This window comes from Capra hircus, chromosome 19 (assembly GCF_001704415.2).
Source record: "Capra hircus breed San Clemente chromosome 19, ASM170441v1, whole genome shotgun sequence".
In the NCBI taxonomy this organism is placed as follows: domain Eukaryota; kingdom Metazoa; phylum Chordata; class Mammalia; order Artiodactyla; family Bovidae; genus Capra; species Capra hircus.
Genome location: NC_030826.1, coordinates 41129515 through 41142861, shown reverse-complemented (window position 1 = coordinate 41142861; position 13347 = coordinate 41129515). Strand labels below are relative to the sequence as shown.

The 13347-nt window shown below is 40.8% G+C and overlaps 1 protein-coding gene across 1 annotated transcript; it reads right to left on the bottom strand.

Moving 5' to 3' along the window:
- LOC100861184 (keratin associated protein 9.2) lies at positions 12314-12980 on the bottom strand. The gene is given in 1 exon segment (NM_001285537.1): positions 12314-12980. A coding segment is annotated over 1 exon segment (588 nt). The 5' UTR covers positions 12927-12980; the 3' UTR covers positions 12314-12338.

Sequence of the window (13347 nt, the reverse complement as noted above, 5' to 3'; positions counted from 1 at the left end):
CAATCTTCATTCCAGCTTGTGTTTCTTCCAATCCAGTGTTTCTCATGATGTACTCTGCATATAAGTTAAATAAGCAGGGTGACAATATACAGCCTTGACACACTCCTTTTCCTATTTGGAACCAGTCTGTTGTTCCATGTCCAGTTCTAACTGTTGCTTCCTGACCTGCATATAGGTTTCTCAAGAGGCAGGTCAGGTGGTCTGGTATTCCCATCTCTTTCAGAATTTTCCACAGTTTATTGTGATCCACACAGTCAAAGGCTTTGGCATAGTCAATAAAGCAGAAATAGATGTTTTTCTGGAACTCTCTTGCTTTTTCCATGACCCATCGGATGTTGGCAATTTGATCTCTGGTTCCTCTGCCTTTTCTAAAACCAGCTTGAACATCAGGGAGTTCACGGTTCACATATTGCTGAAGCCTGGCTTGGAGAATTTTGAGCATGACTTTACTAGCATGTGAGATGAGTGCAATTGTGCGGTAGTTTGAGCATTCTTTGGCATTGCCTTTCTTTGGAATTGGAATGAAAACTGACTTTTCCAGTCCTGTGGCCACTGCTGAGTTTTCCAAATTTACTGGCATATTGAGTGCATCACTTACACAGCATCATCTTTCAGGATTTGAAACAGCTCAACTGGAATTCCATCACCTCCACTAGTTTTGTTTGTAGTGATGCTTTCTAAGGCCCACTTGACTTCACATTCCAGGATGTCTGGCTCTAGATTAGTGATCACATAATCATGATTATCTGGGTCATGCAGATCTTTTTTGTACAGTTCTTCCATGTATTCTTGCCACCTCTTCTTAATATCTTCTGCTTCTGTTAGATCCATACCATTTCTGTCCTTTATCGAGCCCATCTTTGCATGAAATATTCCCTTGGTATCTCTAATTTCCTTGAAGAGATCTTTAGTCTTTCCCATTCTGTTCTTTTCCTCTATTTGCACTGATAGCTGAAGAAGGCATTCTTATCTCTTCTTGCTATTCTTTGGAACTCTGCATTCAGATGCTTATATCTTTCTGTTTCTCCTTGGCTTTTCACTTCTCTTCTTTTCACAGCTATTTGTAAGGCCTCCCCAGACAGCCATTTTGCTTTTTTGCATTTCTTTTCCATGGGGATGGTCTTAATCCCTGTCTCCTGTACAATGTCACGAACCTCATTCCATAGTTCATCAGGCACTCTGTCTATCAGATCTAGACCCTTAAATCTATTTCTCACTTCCACTGTATAATCATAAGGGATTTGATTTAGGTCATACCTGAATGGTCTAGCGGTTTTCCCTACTTTCTTCAATTTAAGTCTGAATTTGGCAATAAGGAGTTCATGATCTGAGCCACAGTCAGCTCCCAGTCTTGTTTTTGTTGACTGTATAGAGCTTCTCCATCCTTGGCTGCAAAGAATATAATCAATCTGATTTTGGTGTTGACCATCTGGTGATGTCCACAGAGATGGAAAAATTAACCAACTATTAAGACCATTGGCAGGGATGGATAAGGTAGGTGGAGATCTTATTCCTATCTGATTCCTGATGACACTCATTAGTTCAACTCAGATTATTACTTGCGGCCATAAAGCCCAACCCTCGAAGAAGGGCAATGAAGAATAAGACTTGTTTTATTATATTAAATCCAGTTATTTCCCTGATAATATATTATTTCAGGCTACTTGAATAAATGCAAGCAGCCTGTTTTACGTGTATCTCAGACCATCGGAAAAGGAGCTGACACCACTGAACTAAACTATCAGGAAAGAAGGGGAAAAAAAGTATGTCCTCAGTGCAAGGAGGTTTAACTGGCATGGCTGCACCAGGTGCACATTTCATAGGACAAATCTGTGCAAAGCAAGTTAATATTTAGAGCAAAGAGAAACAGGAGAAAGCAGCAATTCAGGCACTTATAATCGGAAACACAGAAAATGCTATAGATGCTATTACAAAAGAATGGCAATAGTAATGACAAACTTCTTATTATATTTGGGAAATGGGCTTCCCTGGTGGCTCAGATGGTAAAAAATCTGCCTGCAATGTGGAGACCCAGGTTCTGTCCCTGAGACTGAAAGATCCCCTGGAGAAGAGAATGGCTACCCACTTGCTGAGAGATAGAGATTGTTTAAAGTCTTCATGGACATTATAGGATATTAAGGGTCAGCAAGCAAAAACAGCTCATATAATGCAAATCCTGGTACATTGTAAACTCTGGGACATTCACTACTTTCTGAGAGAGTCTGTTTCTTGTTTTGGTTAACTCAGATGCAGATATCCATCTAGTCTTTTTTTTTTGCCTTACATTATCCACGAGTTTTCAAAATTTCAACAAGTGTTCTAACTTAGAAAGTATCTTAGTATTTGAGGAGTAATTTATCTAAGGATGGCAAACTAGAACTCATTTAGAGAAACTAAATTTTATCCAAGCTGTTTATACCCACTTGGAGCTATGGATTCCTCTAATTTTCTTTCTACACTCATGTTCAAACATTATCTTTTATATATTAATATATAAGCAATATTGAGAAGTCCTCTTTTCCTAAGTTATAATCATAATTTTACTAGTGGATCTTAAATGAAAATTTATCCCTTCTTAAAATCACCTATTTGTGTGGCGAAAAATTCTTTACTGGGGAAGGGGTCTTAGTTGTTTGTTTTATATGTTAAGTATATTTATGTTTTGCTATATTTGCTACTGTCGGCAGGTAAAAGGGAATGCTTAGGGAAAACTGGGTTAACTTTGCTATTAATAGATCCCAATCTTAAGAAGTAGAAGATCATTTGAAATATGTCCCTTTCTATCTTAATCATTGTTTCAAGCAAGAATCTGAATGAGGCTCAAGAGCTTGGTTTTTCAGTATACCCTTATCTTAGGTAAGGAATTCTTTTGTTTAGAAGGATGGTCAATGGCTTTCTGGCCAGAGACAGTTATGAACACAACCATCATAAAAGAGAGGTGAAGCAGTCATACTTTCCTTATCAAGTTTACACAAACCAGACTTCTGATTTATGATTTGGGCATGGAGGAAGAGTCTGATAATGGTCCGTGTTGGTGTTGTAAATCAAGAATCTTCAAACAAGAAGGCCTGGGAAGAGATAACACAGGATTCTACTCCTCCTAGGAAGGCCTCTAACTGAGATGTTTTTGTGGTGTCAGGGGAGCCTGGGAAGTTTGTTGTGTCAATTTTGAGATTGGGCAGGATGTGTCAGGGCCAGGCTTCCATTATCAGTTGTAAATAGACATTTAAAAATATGCTCTTTAGATCTTTCCATTTATGCAAGGTAATGGAGTGGCTGGAGGAAAAAAGATGAGAGTGACCTGAATCGTGGGTTTGACTTATGAGTCTGGCAGAACTGGCAGAAGTTAAAGAGCGCTGAAGCCTTGGGCAGCTCAGACAAGAGGTTGGGGATCCAAGGTACTAAATGTCCAAGAAAAGAGAGAGGAGTGAACTGATGGCACAAATACCAAATGTTCAAGGGATGTGAAGATCAAAGGCAAAAGACTTTTGTTTAAACCATGATATGCGTTATAAAACATGCCCATATTTGCAACTGTGTCTGAGTAATAAATTGAGTCTTTTAAATGACACTTAATGTAATCCCTTCTTATAAATGAATTACTGGGTGCTCAACTTCATGACAGAAAGAACCAAAAACCTTCTTACTGTAAGCCCCCCAATATTGCCCAGATCTAATGGAGTGGGTGGGTGGAGAGCTACTAAATAGGAATGAAAGAAGAGTTCTGATTAAAATCTGCAATTGATCAGAGACATGAACACATAAAACCTGGCTCAGCTATTTCCTCCTATGTTGGTCTGTTCCATCCTTAAGATGCTCTTTTAAAGAGTTTCTCCATCTTTCAGGTTACACTCACCAAGGCACATGAACATTTTCTCTATAAGAAACATCTGTGACTGTACGATCAGAATGGCATTTCTGAGCATTTCCCTACCCTTATTAGCTGTGCCCTTTATTTCTGCACTCTTTGCCAGGAAATCACATTCCTTTTCCTACTAACGTGGCAATTATCTTTCTGCTCAGTTGCAGTCAAGCAAGCAATTTTCTTGACTGATTATCAAAAAGTTTAAGATAGTCTGTCTGTAGTAAAATTACCCTCATTAACTTTACTTAGCAAGTCCTCCTCATTGTTAATATCAAGTTTGATGTGGTTTACCTGAATGTTTAGAGATTTCTGTGGTGACCTAAATGGGAAGGAAAGCCAAAGAAAGAGGGAATATATGTGTATATATATACAGCTGATTCACTTTGCTGTACAGTAGAAACTAACACTAGTAGAAATTAATCCCAAAGAAAGGCAATGACAAAGAATGTTCAGACTACTGCACAGTTGCACTCATCTCACATGCTAGCGAAGGGATGCTCAAAGTTCTCCAAGCGAGGCTTCAACAGTACATGAATTAAGAACGTCCAGATGTTCAAGCTGGATTTAGAAAAGGCAGAGGGACCAGAGATCAAATTGCCAATTTGACAGATCATGGAAAAAGCAAGAGAATTCCAGAAAAAAATCTATTTATGCTTTATTGGCTATGCCAAAGCCTTTGACTGTGTGGATCACAACAAACTGTGGAAAATTCTTAAAGAAATAGGAATACCAGACCACCTGACCTGCCTCCTGAGAAATCTGTATGCAGGGCAAGAAGCAACAGTTAGAAACAGACATGGAACAACGGACTGGTTCCAAATTGGGAAAGGAGTACATCAAAGCTGTATGTTGTCAAGGCCGGGCTGGATGAAGCATAAGCTGGAATCAAGATTGCCAGGAGAAATATCAATAATCTCAGATATGCAGATGACACCACCCTTATGGCAGACAGAGAGGAAGGAACTAAAGAGCCTCTTGATGAAAGTGAAAGAGGAGAGTGAAAAAGCTGGCTTAAAACTCAACATTCAGAAAACTAAGATCATGGTGTCTGGTCCCATCACTTTATGGCAAATAGATGGGGAAACAATGAAAACAGTGAGAGACTTTATTTTCTTGGACTCCAAAATCAGTGCGGATGGTGACTGCAGCCACTAAATTAAAAGGCACTTGCTGCTTGGAAGAAGAACTGTGACAAACCTGCTGCTGCTGCTGCTAAGTCGCTTCAGTCGTGTCCAACTCTTCGCGACCCCATGGACTGCAATCTACCAGGCTCCTCCGTCCATAGGATTTTCCAGGCAGGAGTACTGGAGTGGGGTGCCATTGCCTTCTCTGATGACAAACCTGGACAGTATTAAAAAGCAGAGACATTAGTTTGCCAACAAAGGTCCATCTAGCCAAAGTTATGGTTTTTCCAGTATGTATGGATGTGAGAGTTGGACCATAAAGAAAGCTGAGTGCCAAAGAATTGATACTTTGAAACTGTGGTGTTGGAAAAGACTCTTGAGAGTCCCTTGGACTGCAAGGAAATAAAACCAATCAATCCTAAAGGAAATTAGCCCTGAATATTCATTGGAAGAACTGATGCTGAAGCTGAAGCTCCAACAATCTGGTCACCTGATGTGAAGAACTGACTCATTGGAAAAGACCCTGATGCTGGGAAAGATTGAAGGCAGGAGGAGAAGTGAGCAACAGATGATGAGATAGCTGGATGGCATCACCGACTCAAGTACATGAGTTTGAGCAAGCTCCGGGTGTTGGTGATGGACAGGGAAGCCTAGCATGCTGCAGTCCGTGGGCTCGCAAAGAGTTGGACATGACTGAGCGACTGAACTGAACTGAACTGAGAAACTATCACAATGTTGTAAGACAACTATACTTCAATAAAAATTAATTTTAAAAAAAGAACATTCTACTCTGCTTTAGCCTGAGGTCTTGCATGCAATACCCAGAGATTTGGATGTCCCTTCATCACTTTTCCATTCATACGTGCCCATTTTTTTATTTGCATTTTCAATGCATCATCAATTCTCTGCATTTGGTCAGGAGGGCTATAGAGCATGCCCACTTAATGAGAGGTCATTTATGCCTTACTCCTTCTATGCTCGTCCATATGTTTTCAATCCCAGAAGAAGACAGGAGAGGTGGGGCCGTGGAGGTTGAAATCAGGGAGATGAGTATCTACATCATGCGTGTTCTGTTACCTACTAACTGCAGGCTTTGGAAAGAATTTCTCTATATATTCCAACCAGTCAGTGTTCACTGTTTCTGCATATAAATTGTTGGGGAACTTTTGCACCCATTAAAAAAAATATCCATCACCCTTTAATATTTTTCACGTGGTAAGTTGATTCATGGAATCAATATGAAATTTCCTTCTTTCTTTCTTCCTTCCTCCTCCCTTCTCTCACTCTTTCCCTTCATCCTTCTCTCCTTCTCCTTCCTACCCCTCTTTCTTTCTTTCCCTCTCTGTTTGGGTCAGCCATATACAATCCTGCTTACATATAGCCCTCTCAGACCACTTTTCCCATATCATTAGTGATTTATGCTCATGATTCCTACTTCTGGTGTATAAATTTTACTTCTTTGTATTCCACTAAGTACACTGAGGATCGGGAACTTGAATTTCTTGTTTATTTCTATAGTGCCAAACACCTGGCATGGTACTTAACACACAGCTAAGTGCTCACTGAAGCTTGTTGAGGACTTATGGACACAGCAGGGGAAGGAAAGGGTGGGACAAATCAAGAAAGTAGCATTGAAATACATACATTACCATATGTAAAATAGATGGCTAATGGGAAGTTGCTGTATAACACAGGAAGCTCAACCTGGTACTCTGTGACAACCTAGAGGGGAAGGATGGAGTAGGAGGTAGGAGGGAGGTTCAGGAGGGAGGGGACATATGTTTATTTATGGCTGATTTATGTTGATATATGGCAGAAACCAACAGAACATTGCAAAGCAATTATCCTCCAATTAAAAATAAATAAGAAAGTAAAGCTTGTTGAAATTAAAACAAAACAAAACAAAACACTTTCACTTCCAGATGTAACTCTTAGTTTTTATTCTCTCCTGCAAACTCATAACTACTGATAAGAAAGTGAGATGAACATGTGTGAAAGCACCAAGTAATTTGCTTTCATGTTCAAGGCTTCATGGACCCAAGTTCTCTCCCCAGCCTGCGGGGAGCAGGGAGCACAGGGCACCCAATGAGTATGATGCAAACAGCCTAGTGCTTGAAGCCAAGTAAACTGTTGGCTAATGGCGCAACTTGAAGCAAGTCCCTTAGCCTATATCTCTTCCTCTGTAAAACAGGGAAAATAAAACCTTTTATTATGTCAAGATTATGAATTACAAATGATGAGAAAATATCAAGCTTAATACTTGTATTAACTCAGTAAATGACAGTCCCTCAGCTTATCCCTCTGCATTATGAAGAAAGCCTGGCAGTCTCTTCACAGAATCCCTGTCCCTGTGAGATCTTCTAGGATCTAACACAAGAAGACAGCTCTGGTCCACAAAATATTCTTTTTCTCCAGAGCCAATATCAGGTCTTTTTTCTAATAAATATCTGGAGATCTTTATTGCTCAGTTCTTCTTCAGAAAGTATGTCTCGCGCCTTGCAGAACTACACCACCATACCGCCTAGGAGTGCCTGGCTTCTTTTCTTCATTGAATCCTTCCATTTTCAGCTAGCACTTTGATATGGAATCTTTTAAGCTCCATCTTTGCCTTACAAAACCTAGAAGCTGGTTGGATCAGAGGGTTATATTTTCATTGCTCAATTACTCCTATCCCTAGGACTCTGGGGTTTCCCAGGTGATGCTAGTGGTCAAGAATATGCCTGCTAGTGCTGGAGATGTAAGAGACTTGAGTTCAGTCCCTGGGTTGGGAAGATCCTCTGGTGGAGGGCATGGCAACCCACTCCAGGATTCTTGCCTGGAGAATCCCATGGACAGAGGAGCCTGGCGGGCTGCAGTCCATGGGGTTGCAAAGAGTTGGACGTGACTGAAACAATTTAGCAAGTCTCTGGAGAGTAAACAGGACTATACCTACTGCTGTGACCATTTTTTGGGGGGAAGGAGGGAGGGGGAAATGCAGCGTCTGACACCAGATGAATGAGACCAAGCAAGACTTCCATTTCCATGCTATGGAGGAAAAAATACTGTAGGTGAGTTTCCTTTTCAATGCCCTCTGATAGTGTCAGGAAACACGGTGGAATGAACTACTCAGCTGCAGACCAGAGCCCTCCGGCAATGAGAGTCTCCTTTCACTTTCTTGAGTCATCAAAACCAGCTGCTATTTTTTGTAGGTATGTGGGCAATGGAGTTGGAAACTGCCATTTTAGGTAGAGAAGTGACCTGCATGTGCAAGGTATTATTATTCCCATTGGCAGACAAGCAACTTAAATTGCAAAACTTCCCCAAACTCAGTCACCAGAATTATTTTCATTTACAGTAAACTCTAAATAAAAATGTCATGGATCAGGAGTCAGACCATCTGGTTTGGGCTATCGAACTCAATTCTATCAGTTATTAACTGTTTCACATGAGGCAAGTGACTTTTTCATTTGTGGAAATGATCATCCTTGCTCTGTTCAATTTGTGGGGTTCCTATGAGACTCACTATGAGACTAGAAGAGATAAATGAGATGCAATAAATGTGTAAGGACTTTGAAAGGAATAGCCATGCAAAACAAAATCCCAGTGTATGGTCCACTTCCCTTGTGGCTCAGCTGGCAAAGAATCTGCTGCAAGGTGGGAGACCTGGGTTCAATCCCTGGGTTGGGAAGATCCCCTGGAGAAGGGAAAGGCTACCCACTCCAGTATTCTGGTCTAGAGAATTCCATGGACTGTCCATGGATTGCAAAGAGTCGGACACGGCTGAGCTAATGTCACTTTCTTTTTCTTTTGGAAGGTAATTATAAGTGCTCATAAAAGTAAGGAGCAGGACATGGGGGTGATGAGCACATTGATATATATGGTTGATACCGATCATTTGCAGATATACTGATCATTTGCAGATATACGGATCATTTGCAGATATACGGATCATTTGCAGATCCTTAAGAGAATAAGCCTAAGAATTTGCTTTCTAAGATTCTTTTTTTAACCTGCACATATTCTCTGATATACTTTATTATTTTTTTTTTAAGGTACAGTTGATTTACAATATTGTGCTAGTTTCAGGTATACAGCAGAGTGATTCAGGATGTTTGCAGATTATACTCCATTGTATATTATTGCAAGATAATGACTGTAATTCCTTGCGGTACATATTCTTATTGTTTATCTATTTTTAAAAAAAACTTTAAAAAATTTCAGTATAACTGCTTTATAATGTTGTATTAGTTTCTGCTGTACAATGAAGTAATTCTGCTATATGTATACATATATCCCCTCCCTCTTAAAGAGAAAGGATATGAATGTTTTTCTAAGACTGAGATCATGATTTTGTGTTGAGGACAAATGAAAGAGACCACAAGGAGCTGGCACATGATCTACAGGAAATCAGGAAGACAAAAATCAAAGCAGGCTGCACTCTACTGAGAAGCCTCACAAATTAACAAGATAATCAGCAGAATGTTTGCTGCTGCTGCTGCTGCTAAGCCGCTTCAGTTGTGTCAGACTCTGTGCGATCCCAGAGATGGCAGCCCACCAGGCTCCCCCGTCCCTGGGATTCTCCAGGCAAGAACACTGGAGTGGTTTGCCATTTCCTTCTCCAATGCATGAAAGTGAAAAGTGAAAGTGAAGTCACTTAGTCATGTCCGACTCCTAGCGACCCCGTGGACTGCAGCCCACCAGGTTCCTCCATCCATGGGATTTTCCAGGCAAGAGTACTGGAGTGGGGTGCCATTGCCTTCTCCAAGCAGAATGTTTGATTGTCAACAAAGTTGGGGAAGTAGAGTTTACTGGCAAGTTTGATTGACGGGCCTCTCATTTAGTCAGTTTGTTTCCTAAAGTGGCTGTGCAAATTCATGTACCGCCCTCCACCCAGCTCCAAGATGTAAGGGATTCTGTGGATTTACATCTTCTCTAATTGTCAAACTTTTAAATGATCTTTCAGATTTCAAAATAGTTTTCCAATACAGCGGTGTAAACTACAATCTAGTTGAGGTTTTATTTTCTCAATAAACTTAGGATTTTGAGTATTTTTTCACATACTCATTGGCTATATGTGTTTCCTCTAAGGTAGAATTCCTATCCACATCTTTTACCCAATTTTCCATTCAGTGGTTTATGCTCATTCATCTTCAGGAGTTTATATGTTCTTGAGACCAATCTTTTGCCCCTTGTATGTATTGTGAATATCTTCTCTAAGTCAATATCATGTGGCCAAAGAAATCATGAGAAATAGTAAACAGTTGTTCTTTAGTAATAAGAACTAAGTATTAAATAAGTATTATTTATTAAGTAATAATTTGTTACACAACAACAGATAATTAAAATAAATTTTGCTATTTTAAGTCTCTGTTTAATCTTTATTTTAGGTCTAATTTTTCTTTTATAATATTAATTTTGTCTTGTTTCTTTTTAGCCACTCAGTCTTCCCAGAGTTTTTTTTCTATTTTGTTCACTTTCTTAAAAGACCAAATTTTGCCTTTGTCAAGCTTCACTATTTTTCCTTTATTTTCTGTTTTACTAATCTCCACTCTTCTGAGTATTTGTTTTCTTTTAGTTGGTTTGTGGGCAGTGGTGTTGTTTTCCCTTAATTTCTTAAGATGAGACATCTAACACCTTAATTTTGAGGTCTTCATTTCCTCTAATATGAAGATTGAAACATATAAGTTACCCTTAAAAGATTTCTATTGTAACACCCTATGAGTTTTGATGTCACATTTTATTGTTATCCAATTTTATATATCTATGCAATTTCTCTGTAGATTGCACACTTGCGTTTTTACAATTTATCCACCTTCTCCACCCATCTTAGCTCTGTTTGACACAAGCTAGAATGGGATGCTGTGGCATTTAGTGGGTAGAGGCAGGATGCTGTTAACCTTTCTCCATGTTCACAACGTTGCCCCCCACCCACCAATCCAAATATTAACAGTCCCAAGTTGCAGAACACTGATTTAGACTATCTAAATATAATTAACATATTATTACTGCACCTTATCTCCTTCCCCTATTATAAACTAAGCAGTCTTCAGAGAATCCCAGACACATCTGGATTTGATTCATGCTTCAGTTTCATGTCATAAACCTCAGGATGTTTTGTAGAGACTGTGGATAGCTCTAAGGTAAAATTTCCATGGTGTGGTTAGCTCGTTTCTCAGTTCTGCATACATACATAATTGTCTTGATAATATTTTAGTTTGGAGAAAAAATGAACTTAGAGTTTAGAGGTAAAAGAAATATGGCTGAATGTATATGCTTCACCAGATTCCTTTTTAATATTCCATAGTATCTGTGACACTAGGAAACCCCAGATTTATCTAACCAGACCATCCCAACATGACATATTCTGACATAAAAAAGCAGGTGTTTTTAGACAAGCTTCTGGCTTGAATGTGCCAGCAGAGTGCCAGGAATATAAAAGATTCTTAAACCTAGTAGTTGGCTTTTAAAACCAGCCTATTGGCCTTATGTGGGCAAATGGTCACTGAAGTTTGGGAAATAGCTGAGAGAATACATTTGTAAACAGGAAATTTATCTGCATAGGGAAAGGCTTATATTCAACGGTACACAGGCAATCCAAAGCACGCATATTCCCAGTGCTCAGATCACTTTGTGCTTCTAGTAAGATATTATTGTAAGACCCTGGAGCACAAACAAAAGAGACCCTAGCTCTCAACCAAATTCTACCTATGAATAGTCGAGTGGCTTTTATTCATCCATAAGAGGGGGGCAATCACCTTGGTTCTGCCACAAGCTTAGGGGTCATTATCAGGCTCAGAAATACAGTATGAATGAGAGGACTTAAAAGAAAATGCTGTATAAAAAGTCAAATCAGAATATAGGCTAGAAGACAGCAAAGACTTTATTCGGAAGAAATCAGAGAAGCTTTCTCACAGCTGAGAATACAACACAGGGTAATCCTAAGGAGGAGGAAGTAAAATAGAATGAGTCATTTTCTCTAATGAGTCCATTAGGGAAAAAACTTATGAAGTAGTAAACATGAAAGAAACCTAAGAAGACCAACACAGTGATTTGTGCTTTAGGTTACTCAAGAGAAGTGGTGATCATTTTTGCAAGGCTGACACAATGACTGCAAGGCAGGAGACCTAAAACTTGCAGATATCACAGAGTTTAATAGAAAAGGAAGATGGAGAAAGGCAGACTGAAGTCAACTGCATGCTACCATACCACCTCACAGAGCCTCTTAATCGGGAATATGACTCATAGAAAGACGGTAGCTGCACGCTGGATGCTGATAAAGCCTGGCAGTGGAGCTTGCGGCAGTAACTGGAGAACTCATATGTTAGCTGCCAGAAGACTGATGTGTCCCACATGGTTCTATGACAGGAGGATCAGCAGGAGGAAGGGCAGCAGGTGGACACACAGCTGGGGCGGCAGCAGGTGGTCCTACAGCAGGTGGTCTGACAGCACACAGGGCGGCTGCAAGGCTGGCAGCAGCTGGACCCACATTCCTGGGCTTGGCACCCAGGCAGGCAGCAGCACGTGGGGTGGTAGCAGATTCTGTGGCAGTACACAGGGGCACAGTAAACCGGCTGGCAGCAAGGCTGGCCGCAGCTGGACCCACTGAAGGTTTGTCCACAGCTGCTGGACCCACAGCAGCTGGGCTGACAGCAGGTGGTCACACAAGTAGGCTTGTGGCAGGTGGTCCTACAGCAGGTGGTTTCGCTAGTTTGATAGCAAGCTGGAGGGCATGAGGGCTGGCAGCAGATGGACTCACAGCAGGTGGGCTGACAGCAGGGTTTGCTGCAACAGGTGGGCTGACAACAGCTGGTCACACAGGTAGGTTTGCAGCAGGTGGTCCTGCAGCAGGTGGTTTGACAGCACGTTGGGGGGCAGCAGGGCTGGCAGCAGCTGAACTCAGAGCAAGTGGTCCTGCAGCAGGTGGGCTGACAGCGCGGGGAGCAGCACGAGTGGGTCATTGCGTCAGTGGTGGAGGGTGGACTCCGGCTCAGAGCTGAGTTTCTCACATTCTGAGGGCTCCTCCTGTTCTGGGCTTTTATATCCTGGACCCCCAATGTTGGGACCAATAAGCAGGAGTTTCCTGGTTGTTATTTATGTTATTGTTGTAGTTTTGGATAATTGTCATGGAGGAAGTTGCTTTCTTAGTGTTTTATAGAGAGGCCTCTGCAAATCAGTGTTTGATCTTTTCCTTAATTGGGTCTAGTACTTAAGAATCTTTCCTAGAAATGAAAAGATCAGGAATCATCACCAGCAGCATTTCTGGTCATGTGACCTCATCTGGTCATGGGGTAGTTCCTGCTGGCTCTGTGAAGGGCAGAACTGTTCTCCCTTCTCAGCTTTGTTCCTTTGGCTCTACTTAGATTGGTACATGCCTCGAAA